Raw genomic sequence first — 12905 nt, 5'->3', positions numbered from 1 at the left:
CTACCATTTTATGGTGTTGGGGTCTGCCTACGAGCGTTCCTCTGGACTGAAGTTTGGCACAGAGCCTCGGTCCGTGAATACTTTGGTAGTGATGTAGCAACATTTTTCATGGGAGCATTGGTTGTACTTCTTTGTGCTTTTGAAGTTCAACTTTTTTTCTTTTCTTTCTTGAAGACTTAATGTTTTGCATCCTCTTTTTCACAAATAAAGCTGTTAGTTGAGACCCATGATATTAAATCGGGATGGAGACCATTCTACTCTTACCCTTTAAAAGTGGTCCAGGTCACTTCAGAAGAATACTGCTCAGGCAATGTGAAAGCAACTTATACTACAAATATCTGGACAACTTTAGCATCATCTGCAGATAGAGTATGTCTTGTCTCCTATCTTTTTCCTTGAGCAACTGCTTACTATTTTCTTTTGTGTTGTTTTTTTCCTCAAACTGAAGGCAATAACCTTACATTTTTAAGTAATTTCATAGGAATAAATGTAACAGTTCACAAGAAGGTCAGTGGTATGGTAGAGTTCCTTACCCCCCAGGTACAGGATCCTTATCTTGCAAACCTTGCCCTGGAGGCTTTTCTCTGCTTTGTGCAAATGGCCAGAAGCATGCAATCCAATGGCGCCTGTTTGTATATACCAAAGAGAGGTGAGATGTGAGGCTCAGTAGTGGTCAGGCATCTTGAAGCTGGCTGAAGGTGGGGAATGTTGCTGGGAGAAAGCCCACAGTCCAGCAGTGTAGGTGAGGCATTAAAGCAGGAGCACGTGGACACTTACGTGAGGCTTGGCTTTGTGTGTCTGAATTTGCAGGATGGTAACAACTGAGTCATTGCCAGTATTGGTTTGTATCATCCCTAAAGATGTGGGACCTGTTCAGAATGAACATAGAGATAAAGCCGCTTCCAGCCCAGGTTCTGATCGACTGAACCTTGTTCTACAGCAATGCAATTGAGGTACAGCCAGGTGAAGGAATGGTCAGCTTGCTGCATCCATCAACATTTACGGTGTTTGGAGTGGTTTTAATTCTTTTTATTTTTCTTGAAGAGTTTACATTGAACTTCTTACAAAACCAGTTTCCTTGCGTTTTTATCTCAAGTTCGTTGTTCACTCGCGTTTACTGGAGACTTCAATGTTTAAAAGCGTTGACTGTAGAAGAGCTTTCATCATGCAGCAGTTTTAAGTCAGAATGCATCCTCGATGCTATATAGTACTTAAACCCTTATTTTTGATGTTGACAAATATACCTTAGCAGAAACAAACCGAGCGTAATGGTGTTAAGGTGGTTTTTTCTTAATTACTGATAGGATTTTTTCTGAAAATTCTCACTGTTAGAATTTGAGTAAATAATGTGGTGTCGCTCATTCTGTTTCAGTGTATACATTTTCCATGTGCCAGGATGCAACAAAAAAAGAAAATCCTTTTGCATCAACGTAGATGCAAAACATTGATGCAATGCATCAAAAAATACCAGTTTGTATTTAATGAGAAGATGCTTTACACTGTACCTTTTGGTATTTTTTGAAGAAGTTTGATCTATTCTGAAGCTGTTAATTTTTTTTTTTTTTTTTCCAAATAAAAAAGTTAAAGGTTTCATAGTGTCTTGTTGCTATTGTAACTGCTTGGGCAACGTGTTGGTTTTGTGAATGTTCTGGTATCTTTCTTAAGGAGCTGTAAATGATCAAATTGTTATTAAATGTTATGAAGAAGGTAACAGTAAGCAGAGTAATGTAAAGAGGGCACGTGCTCATTGCTCATATCCTGCAATTAATCACTTACTGCAGTGGTGCTGTGTAAGCTCACTTGCCTTTACAAGAATTAGGGATGTGCTTTCCAGCAGCACTGTCAAATCCCTTGGTTTGGTGTGGTTATCACACCAGGTCCCTTAACCTATCTGCGTACTCATTTTGCTGTGATGTGCCTTACCAATGCAGAGTCCGTGCAATCCCTGCTTTGTGCTGCAGGGTGGGTGTGAACACCCCGATAAGCGGCTGCAGCAAGCTTCTGATGTGAGTGCTTGGTGGCAAATCGGCGTTAAGCAATAGCGATGCTGCCGTTAACTGGTGGTGGAGGAACAAAGCACTGCTTGTATGGAAGCGCTGGATAAGGTGCTGACTGGTGAGTGCTCCCAGCACAATGACCGTCTGCAGCACGGGAGCCGTATGGCCGCCTGCTTCAGCCGTGTGGCAGTGTCATTCTGAGCAGCTCTTTGCTTTCTGCTGGCATTTATTGACAGCCACAGAATCACAGCATGTCCTGAGCTGGAAGGGACCCGTGAGGTCCAACTCCTGGATTCATATACCATCACCCAGAACTCAGGTCTGATAGGTCCGTTACAAACACCTTTCAAGCTTTGGTACTGCCATGGGAAAGCACACAACAGCTCCTACTTTCCCACTTCGCTCAAAAATCCACTTTTTTTTTCCCTTTTTCTTTCCTTGCTCCTGACGGTGCACTGAGCAGCAGCGTCCCACACCGCCTGGCACCTAAACTAGAGCTTTTCCACGCTGCCAGCGCTGCAGCCGTTGTCGAGGGCAGGTGCGCACCCCCGCACACCGGATTACCGAAACAACTGACAAAAAAACCCTAAGCAATGGCCGCTTTCCGCCGTTTGTTAGCCAGGTGCCGGGTAAGGGACGGAGGGAGCCTTGCGGCCGCGCGTGCGCGCCGCGCGCCCCCTGTCAAGGCACGCGCATGCGCTCTCGCCGCCAGTCGGCGGGTTCTCCTGCGCCTGCGCGGCGGCGCGCGAACGGAGCGGCGGAGAGCGGCTGGGGCTGCGCTGCGAGGGGGGAAATGGCGGCCGCGGTGCTGGCGGCGCCGGAGGGCGGCTCCGCCGCGATGCCGATGGGGAGCGCGGCGACGTGTGCTCCTCCGGCCGGTCCCGCGGGCCCCGGCTCCTGGAGCCGATCCTTAGACCGAGCTTTGGAAGAAGCGGCGGCCAGCGGCACGCTCAGCCTGAGCGGCAGGAAGCTGCGCGATTACCCGCGGGCCAGCGCCGCCAACCACGACCTCAGCGACACCACCCGAGCCGGTGAGAGACGAGACGGGACGGGACGGGAGGGACAGCGCCCGCAGCGCCGTGCCTGGCCCCGAGGGTGGAGGGGCGCGGTGGGGCCACGGGGTGCCCGGTGCCCGCTATCAGCGATGCCGTGCCACCTCCCGAGCCGCTGCGCCGCGCGGTTCCGCTCCCCGCCCTTCTCGGCGCTCCGCCGGGGCGCGTTGGGGTCTGCCGGCGGCAGGGCGGGGATCGCTCCGTAAGGCTGGGCCGTTCTGCCTCCCATTCGGTGTTTCCGAGGATGAGTTTTACAGAGGCTTTTTGCGGCGCCTTCTGCTCGCGGATGTGGTTTTTGCCAGCCAACTTCTTGTTTTGGTGTACGTGTGTGCAGACATCTGTGTGTGTAGACATCTCTGTGTGTGTGCACGTACCTGTACGCACCTCCTGCTCCTTACCCTGCCCTGCCGGCTGCCAGGTGTGCTGAAGGCAGAGCTGTGAGCACCTGCTGCTGCTCTGCTGTTCGTGGTTTGGGTTTGTAGCTCCTCGAGACAAACGTGGTGAGTTTGACTTGAGAGCCTCTCTAACGTATAGCTCCTTGTCGGGGTATAAACTGCTGTTTGTCTGCTTTGAAGGGCTCTTCACAAATGCATCTCCAAGATGGATGCACAGGGGGTTAATCTGCACTGAATTCTCCATACGTTGGTGGGAGATTGAGGCTTTTTGTTTATAATGCCATTCACTTACTGTACTCTTAAACAATTTGTGGGAATTCTTGTTTCCACCAAGGTTCCCATCTATTGTGATGAATATTTGCATTGTCGTTGTTCAAGAAGCATTAAATTCTAATAAGCGGCAGTGCATGCCGTACACTTTTGTCTGCTTGTTATCACAGTGAGCCTTACCAAGAGCAACAACTGCTCCTAAGTTGTAAGAAGCAAAGCTTGTTAAATGAGGGGGGACATCCTTTTTGAATTGTCAGCTTTTAACACCACTGTGGATAACTACGTTGTGTACTTTATTATTGTTGGTTTTTTTTTTTGTCAGTGCTGTTTATTCAATGACTTTTTTGCTTTGGAAAAGGCTGAGGCAATGAATAAACTCCACACAGGCGTTTCTTATCCTCAGTTGTCAGCTGGGTGCTCAGGTACAGGTTTAGTCCACACCTTTCTCGGCATTGATTTCTTTGTGTTGTGAAACTCGCAGCTACGTGGTGGTAGCCACAAATAGCACTGTAACAAGCATAGATGTGTGCTGGGTGTAATAAACACCTAGAATAACCCACTGGAGCGTAGACTGGAGACTTGGTGCCTTCTTGCATGCTGTGCTGCAAAGACTTGAAGCACGTTTGATGTTTCCCAAAAAATCAATGGAATTGCTTCACAGCTGTAAAAACAAAGGTGAAAGAATATATATTCAAATCTTGATCCATTTTATGTGCCAGAATAGACGCTTCTCTGGCATGAATCATGTCGTACTGGTACAGCTCATTCCCATTCCTGCAGTAAGAAAAATAATTGCACGTTGCTGTTATTGCCTCCATCTTCAAGATGTGGCAGCAAATCGCATCCCTCATTTATGCAACTACGCTGCTAAAAGTGGCACCCAGCGTAGCCCCAAGCCTCAGCAGAACCAACAGGCTTGCCTGGAAGGAGGTGTTGGCACAGTTGAGCCACTGAGGCGGTCAGCAGGAGGAGCAGGGTTAGCTGGGTACCCAGTGCAGGTTTTGAGGTCGGTGATGTGAGGACACAATCAGATATCAGCCCCAAAAAAGCGCATTTTGAAATGGGAAATCCTTGTGAAAGGCGTGGGATCTTCCTTAGGCCAGGAGTTGGTGGTTGTGCTATCTGCAGTGCTCAGGCTGCAGTAGCTGCTTGTTGCATAAACTCATTTCCTAATTCTATTTGCTAACAGAATAAATAGTTTCACTTGAATGGGGATTCCAGAGGTATTTACTCCACCAAACCCCAATTCATGTAACCTTACTTAAGCAGCTTATATTCCCCCCCCTCCTTTGTTTTACCTGCTTTCCAGGTGGCTCTGGACTGCACTGAGATCATTAGTGGCTAAGAGTCCAAAATACCTACAAAATGGATGTGATGAACACAGTTCAGGACAGGCAGTACTGCTTTGCTTTCTGATTGAAAGCAAAATATGAAAGGAAGGGTTTATTTAAGTGCTAACCTACTGTACTGCTTTAACACCCTCACATTTGCTAAAGTATATTTTGCTGCAGAACAGTAATTTTTAATTGACTGTTTTTTTTTCTGTCATTAATACTTTGTCAGACCTCTCTGAGAAGGAAATTAAAAGTAATTAAAGAACAAACACTGAAAAGAGAGTCCTGAAGGAGGGCTGTGCTCAACAAGTATCCTGAAAGCAATTACTGTTTTTTATTTTAATCAAACTGTAACAAATACCAGTTATTAAAAGGATGTGTTTATTTCTAGCGCATACTAGGAATAAATACCTGAGCTTTTTTCCTACATGGTGTTTCTATACAGTTTTCAGGGCAAATTGCATGCAGCTCCTCCTTGTCACCTGGCTGCAGTAAGGGAATAAACAGAAGATTTGTTACGTGGGAGTGGGAAAACCAGGATCCTCATGCAATCGCTGGCCTCAATCACAGAGCTTTTTACTGGAAATATCACAGCCTCAGCTGCCTCTGGGTGCTGCTGCCGTCCAGCTGCCAAAGCCCCATGCATTTGGAACCACTGCTCAGGGCAGGTAGTGGAGTTTATACTGAGTTCCTGGCTGTTTCGTACTCAAGCTGGAGTTAAGATCGCATAAGAGGTAAGGATTAGAAGAGAGAAAAAGCAGCTTAGAATCACGCTGGAGGTGGTCCATGGGCTGCGGTGGGTGAGCAGGAGGGCAGCTGGTGGTGTGTGTGATGCAGCAGTCTGCTGTCCGTGTGGGATGGCTCGTGCCCAGGGAGTGGTGGTGATGGTCACCTGGGCACTGAGGAGGGCAGGCAGCTGTTCCTCCTGCTCATCCCTTACCGCTCGGGGGTTTAGGAAATGACTCAAGATTACAAATCCCACTGATGATGAATAATGAGGAAACTTCGTTAGCAAGGCAGGGATGTGTGTCTCTTTGGTTCAAGCTCCTTCATTTAACAGCCGTTATCCATCCCCATTTTATCTGGATTGAATTATGACCCGTTTGTTCATTCCACTCTCGTTTTCAACTGTGGAATAGGAAAAGAAGTGGCTGTAAACCATCCGAGTTAGATTTGAAAGGAAACGGAGTTGCGTTTTGCCAGTTGTAATGCAGACTCTGATGTCATTGTTTGACAGCCTTCCCAGTGGCCTGAAGCATATATTGAGCAGAGGAACGATTTGTCAGACCCACCATGACAGCTGTAATTACCTAAACCACTCGCTGTCTCCATTTTTTAAGGAGAAAATGGGGATGTATGGGTTTATGTGATATAAGAAATGACATGGCAATGGACTAGTGAGGTAATTATGTGCTGAGCACTATGTCTTGCTTCTGGAAGATGCTAATAGTGAAAAAGGGCTCTGAAAAGGAAGAAAATAAACTGCCTACTGCTGCCTGTTGAATGACTTTGCCATTAAGGTATCTGTGGTTCCCTTTATAGCAGCTCTTCACAGAAACTGTAGAAGCCAAATGTACTCTCAGTAAAATTTCTGTATGCTCAGTGCTTGTGTGCGTTTATTTAGACTACAGTGGCCGTATGAGCATTCTGCACTAAGAGGTCTCTCTGGTATCCTTGTTCTTGCCAGAAGTTCAGCTGCAGTTACTCGATGAACATCAAATGGATTGAGAAGTGCGTTGTGGCTCTACAGCACTGCCTGTGTTTCCCAAACATTTGTTCAGAAAAGCCACAACAGCAAAGGCTGAACCATGCTAAAATTTAATGACTGTTTGAACAAAACTCTTCTGGGTTGCTGTACCTTGAATGAAATTCATCATGGTTTTTGGGGTGACTTGGAGAGGAGTGAAGGCGGCCCTCTGCTCAGGTAATGGGATGTCTGACTGCAGGGCTTACAGTGCAGTGATCTCTGTAGTTTCAGTATTAAACACAGAAGCTTAATGTTTCATTAGAATAGTTCAGAGCTGTTCTCAGGTACACAGACTTGCCTCCACCCTTACCAAAACCCACGTGGAAATGCGCTGTGCAGTGGTTCCGTGCATGCCTGGAGAGGAGGAGGGACGATGATGCTGTCCCCAGACTGTGTGACTTAGTGAGCAGTGCTCTTTAGTTGTAGGCAGCTGCATTTTTTGGTTTTATCTCCTAACTGTGCTTCATAATTTGACCATTGCTCTCATTTGGTTTCTTTCCTGTTAACACTTCTGTTACTGGATGGTCTGGATCATGTGTGTGTCCCATGCATAAATACCAGCAGTTCCTAGGGATAATAGGGTTAAACTCGAGCATGGTGCTTTGATAAATCCAGGTCTTGCTTTTTTTGTTACCTTTTAAATGTGGAGAGAAGCTGACTGTGGTTGTTTAATACTTTGTGTTGAGTTTTGATGGAGGCTGAGGCTTGCAGTGCTGCTCACAGCTTCTTGGTGCTCAGGTGGTCTTTTTGCTTTGTGTTTTACAGAAGCTGGGAAAATGGAGCTTGTAGTTTCTGAGCCTTGTTGCAATAAAAATATTACATGACACTTGGAACATCCTTATTTCAATGAGTTGATTTAGGAAAATAAAAATAAAGGAATCCCACAGTCCAACTTTTACTACCAATAAACCCTTCTAAGTGGTGCTCAGAGTTACATATGCTTTTAGTTACTTCTCCATAGCGTTCCACTTCCCCACCTCAATCTTAATCAGATCTTTTTTTTTAATAAGTACTAATCTGCGTGCACAGTCTTAATTATTTTTGAGTACAACTGTAGCTGTGTAAGAAGTGGAGAGGGGTGAGAGATTCTGCGTGAAAGACTTCCTCTATTTTAGGAGGAAGTGCTTCACACCCAGAGGGTGGTGAGGCACTGGGACAGGTTGCCCAAGGAGGCTGTGATGCCCCATCCCTGGAGGCATTCAAGGCCACGCTGGATGTGGCTCTGGACAGCCTGGTCTGCTGGTTGGTGACCCTGCACACAGCACACACAGCAGGGGGTTGAAACTAGATGATCGTTGTGGTCCTTTTCACCCCAGGCCATTCGATGAGAGGTGGATGTATCGAGTTCTGCAGTCGCACAAAGGACAGGTAAGAGTTGAGCTGCTGTGCGGTTGGACAGGCCCTGGGGCTGCTTGCCGCATTGCCATCAGCAGGCAGGGCTGAAAGGCTAAATGAGACTAGTTTCTCAAGTATAAGAACCAGCAGTAAAGAATTAGTTACAACAAACAACACAAATTATATGGCACGTGTTCAAAATAACATCGCACAGTAGCTAAGGAAAAGGCTCTAACTCAATTCAAGGGCTCTTCTCTCTTTCCTAATGGGTGGTGCGGTTTCCAACGGCGTTCTGCAGAACAGCAGCGGTGCACGCAGCTGAAGCCCTGGGCTGACCTCCCCCTCTGCATCACACGGCTCAAACCCCGTGCTGTAAACCTTTTAGTGACAGAGTGCAGGAGGCTCTTTGGAGCGAGGAGAGCCTTTGTTCTTTGCCAGCTGGTAATGTCATTGATTTGGAACTCAGAGCAGTGCAGTCGCAGCACTCTATATGTAGGCGAAGCACTCCAGCGTGAGGATACACCCAGCAAATCCCTCTTGCAGTGCAGCCCAGGTGTTGACCCTTGGAACATAGCAAAGCCTGCTCTTTGCGGAGGCCTGTAGGATTAAATGAGCATCTATTGTTTTCCCCACTGCTCGACAGACTGCGTGCATTTTACTCTCTTTATTCTGGGTATTCATGAAACTCAGCTGTGAATATAGGAATGCTGCTGTTGCCTTGGGCTCTGGTTGGTGCTCCCTGCTGCTGGAAAGGTTTCAAACACTGCTGTTCCCTGTAATCTCTGTAGCTGGGGCAGCCTGGGCTTCCTCCCTGTGTTTGTGGCCTGTCCCCAGCAGCGTGCCATTGTCTCTTCTGTCCCCTTTTCATGTTTTTTGTCTGCTTGAGCCCAGCTTCTGCCTCAGAGCCTCTTTTTCTTTCCTTTTTAACCTATCTCAAATGGCTCACACATTGCCATCTACGTTCTTCTTATCTGGGCTGTTACCGTGGTAAAGATGAGTAATCTATTTCTTAACATTTAGTAGAAAATTCCTTTTATATCCAATGAGACCATTAATTTTAGGATGCTGATGAGACAAGTAGTAATTTAAACCTGCTTAATTCATTATTACTATTATGTATGGCCTTGTAATTTACCTCTTCATTCAGTCACACAGCCCAAGGCTTCTATTGGCCACTGGGTTGGTGTCATACACGCTGTTCTGCAGGAATAAAAGAGTCACTGAGCACAGTAATGGCAGTACAATTATGTGCTTGTCACTGCATTGACTCCTAGCTCAGCTATGGAATAAATGTTTTTGTAAAGGGCAATAACTGAATGTGGTTATGGGCCATAAAATATCTGCTACTCGCCTTTATTCTTCTACCTTGCCAAGGGGCAGGTGGATTTTTGCTTAGTAGGGTATTAAAAACCAGAAAAGATGTTTGGAAGCCGTCTCTGCTAAAGAAGCAGGCTGATTGCTGGAGCTATAAATGTGTTGCAGAATAGGCAAGCATTTTATATTTTATGACTCTGCTGTTGTGCAAATCCTGTCACATCATTTAGTGATGCCTGTGTCAGGAGATTGTTATAATTGCCATTAAAAGTTATGCGGTATGAAGAAAAGTCCAGAAGCTTTCCCCAGACTTCACTGGTGGTTACGTACTGCCTGCTTGTTCTGCGGGTGCTGGAGGGTGTTTTGCATGGAGAATGCTTTATTCCACTCTTTCACGTGAGCTGCTACTGCTCGGTCTGCCCTGTAGTTGCTGTTCTCCTTGACAATACTGTCTTATTCTTTTCCCTGTTATTGAATAATTCGTGTGTAGATAGCATTTGAGTGAGGTAAGGTGCACTGGAAGTGGTACTTCTTTGTCCACGTGCTTCTAGTGCACGTTATTTGGATGTGAAATATGTGACAGATGTTGTCCTTTAAGCACCTGCCATCTTTGCTTTTACAAATATGCGCTTAAATTAAAAGTTCCTCTTTTAATTTGTTCAAGAAGGACGTGGAGCTGCTGGAGTGGGTCCAAGGGAGGCCATGGGGATGCTCAGAGGGCAGGAGCACCTCTGCTATGGGGACAGGCTGAGCAAGTTGGTACTGCAGGAGGTTTCAGTACTTGAAGGGCCCAACAGGAAAGGTGGGGAGGGACTCTTCAGCAGGGAGTGTAGTGATAGAGCAAGGGGTAACATCTTTAAACCATGAGAGAGGAGATTAGGTTAGGTGATAGGAAGAAATTCTTTACTCAGAGAGCAGTCAGATGCTGGCACTGCTGCCCCATCCCTGGAAGCACCAAGGCCTGCTGGATAGCCTTGGGCAGCCTAAGATGGTGGGACAGCCAGCCAAGGGCAGGGAGTGGGGCTGGGTGGGCTTTGAGGTCTCATCCAAACCATTCTGTGGTTCTGGGCTTGTATTTCTCAATCTGACTGCATCCTTTCAACGTGATGCAGTTCTTTTCAAGTTTTGACCACATTGAATATGCAATAGATGGAAATACAGGGACTTTTTAGAAGCACTCATTGCAAGCTGTTCATGCAGGTTCTGGTATAAATTAAACAGCATTGTATCCTCAGGCAGGGGGGTGGGATTTCCTTTTCTGATGAGTGACCACAACACATGTCTCTGGAGCTTTCTCAGTAGTAACCAGCAACGCATCTGATACCTGACAACTGCTCAGGACCTCGGGGATTACAAGAGCAAATAAATACAAAAGGCTGACTGGAATCTCGAGAGCTGCTCTTTGCTCTTGCAGGGCACTGATGCGATGCAGTGCATGAAGCAGAGGCTCTGTAGCTTGGCCTGGCCAACGACTGCTGCACACATGGAGAAGCAGTTTATACTTTTGTGTTTCTCAAGGAGAGGCAGTTTGGTCTATGTTATAATCGTATTGGAAGAAAATGTATTAATATGTCAAATAGATGATGCTTCTTATTATTGGCTGTTACATTTCAACGCTGTTTTTGACCGTAATGATAGAATGGCCCTTCTGTCACCACATCTCCCATTTCTTTGCACCTTGCTTTTCCTGCACCGTTTGTGCAGTGTACCCTGTGCTGTGCTGTGTGAGGTGTGCATGGAGCTGTGCAGCTGGACTTCACAGGCAGCCACGTCGTTTTAAAGTGAGAGAGCACAGTTTGTGCCCCATGAGCCGAGAGGAAAAGTAGAAATGGTAAGCCATCTGTCTTACGTGTGGGATTTGGGTTTTGTTTCATCTGCAGTTTGGTGGTGCACGAGTATTAATTTGTTTGAAAGCGTTTTATATGCTGCTGTGTTTTCTTTCCACGCAACTTGATTTGAAAACAGCATGACTAAATGATGTAATCTCCTAAAATCACATGTTGTGCAGGGATAGGCAGCACACAGGAGGAACTGGGCATGCTAACAGTTTTAAAGCTGAAAACACCCTTCTTCATAAGCAGAGAATGAGACCTCAGTTCACAGAGCAGTCAGCCTACCTCTGACACGCAGTGTCATCAGAGATGAGAAGATGAATGGAGTTCAAAATGCAAATGGCATCGTGTGTTTCTGTGCTCCCTGTTTCTCTTACGTGGTATTTCTTCTTTGGCTGTCGCTGCAGTTTCATAGGGATGGAGAACTTACTGCTTGTGAGGAATGTCAGATATTATCAGGCGGTACGCACGGTGAACTAAAATGGTGGTATTTCCCAACAAATTCTATGGTGGTGCCCTTCACAAACTTCTCTTGCGGTCTGGGGAGTTTTGCTTTGCTTCTGTTAGAAGTACAGGCAGTAGAAACACAGAAATGCAGCCTTGGGATACTTTGTGACTTTATAGTTATGCTCCAAGAGATCAGTGTTATTTTCAGGGTAGGACAGGTACTGCTGTTGCAGGGCCACCATCATTGCTAACGCCTCAGCACAATTTGTGTGTAAACTTAATGTTCTCTGCTTGACTCACATTTTCCTACCGACGCAGCTTTCTTGTTGCTGATCACTTCCACATTTATACTGAAGCTAAATTAATCACTTAATGTGCTGTTTTTGTCGTGTATTTTCTTAAATTAAAAAACCAAATTGTATGGTGTGGCCAATTAGTGAAAATGTGTAACCTCTCCCGCGTGATTCATTGGCATTCTCCTTGCTATGCACGTGGACTGTGTATCTTTCACTCTAGCTCTATTTTCAAAGCTTCTATGTGCTGTTTGCTTTAAAATTCCTTTATTTTTGGGTTGGTTTGTTTAGTTGGGTATTCCTTTTGGGCCCAAAGATGCTGTAAGTGGGTTGGGGGTGGGGAAAGATGAGTTACGTGCTTCACACCTCCCCTGGCTGCTGTTGGGTTTCTTATATTTGTGAACGAATGCTTTCTTTTTTCTCTCACGTCTTTGTGCATAGGCTGAGCTATAGAAGTCACAATGTTAGAGACCTCCTTATGAAAGGCAGCAGAGGTGCTCTGTGGAAGTGGAACTCTTGTTGCTGTGCACTGTGCTCAGACTTTACCAAGAGTTTTCAACAAGAAGCTTTCGTTCTCTTCCTCCTGCTTCAGTACAGAGCTGCTGTGTGTGCAGCTGTCACACATACAGAGCTGCCTGCAGCCTTTCAGAGGGAGGCACCCCTTCCATGTGGACCAGCCAAAAACAGCAGTGACTGCTGCAGCTTGAGAGTAATTTGCATGGTTGACTCATAGGAAAGAAGTGGGCCGTTAAGCTGGGATTGGTTGGGGTTTCGTTTTGAAAAACTTCTTTTCAGTTGTAGTCAGACTGCTTGGTCATCTTTGCTGCAAGAGATTCATGAGGCTTGATTTTTTGGGGAAAAGTCATGCGCAAGTTGATTCAGAATATTA

General features: G+C 46.2%; 1 protein-coding gene across 4 annotated transcripts in view; it reads left to right on the top strand.

The window, feature by feature from the left end:
* Positions 1-2790: 2790 nt before the first annotated feature.
* The window catches only part of LRCH3 (leucine rich repeats and calponin homology domain containing 3), a 51754-nt gene continuing 41639 nt past the window's right edge, over positions 2791-12905 (top strand). For all 4 annotated transcript variants that reach the window (XM_042878100.1, XM_042878098.1, XM_042878099.1 and 1 more), the window contains exon 1: positions 2791-3028. In XM_042878100.1, the coding sequence (XP_042734034.1) occupies positions 2791-3028 (238 nt within the window). The remainder of the gene's footprint in view (positions 3029-12905) is intronic.

This window comes from Lagopus leucura, unplaced genomic scaffold (genome assembly GCF_019238085.1).
Source record: "Lagopus leucura isolate 7727_CA_CO unplaced genomic scaffold, USGS_WTPT01 Super-Scaffold_100021, whole genome shotgun sequence".
NCBI classification, from domain to species: Eukaryota; Metazoa; Chordata; class Aves; order Galliformes; family Phasianidae; genus Lagopus; species Lagopus leucura.
The sequence above is the reverse complement of the archived record's forward strand: the minus strand, read 5'-3'. Positions and strand labels throughout refer to the sequence as shown.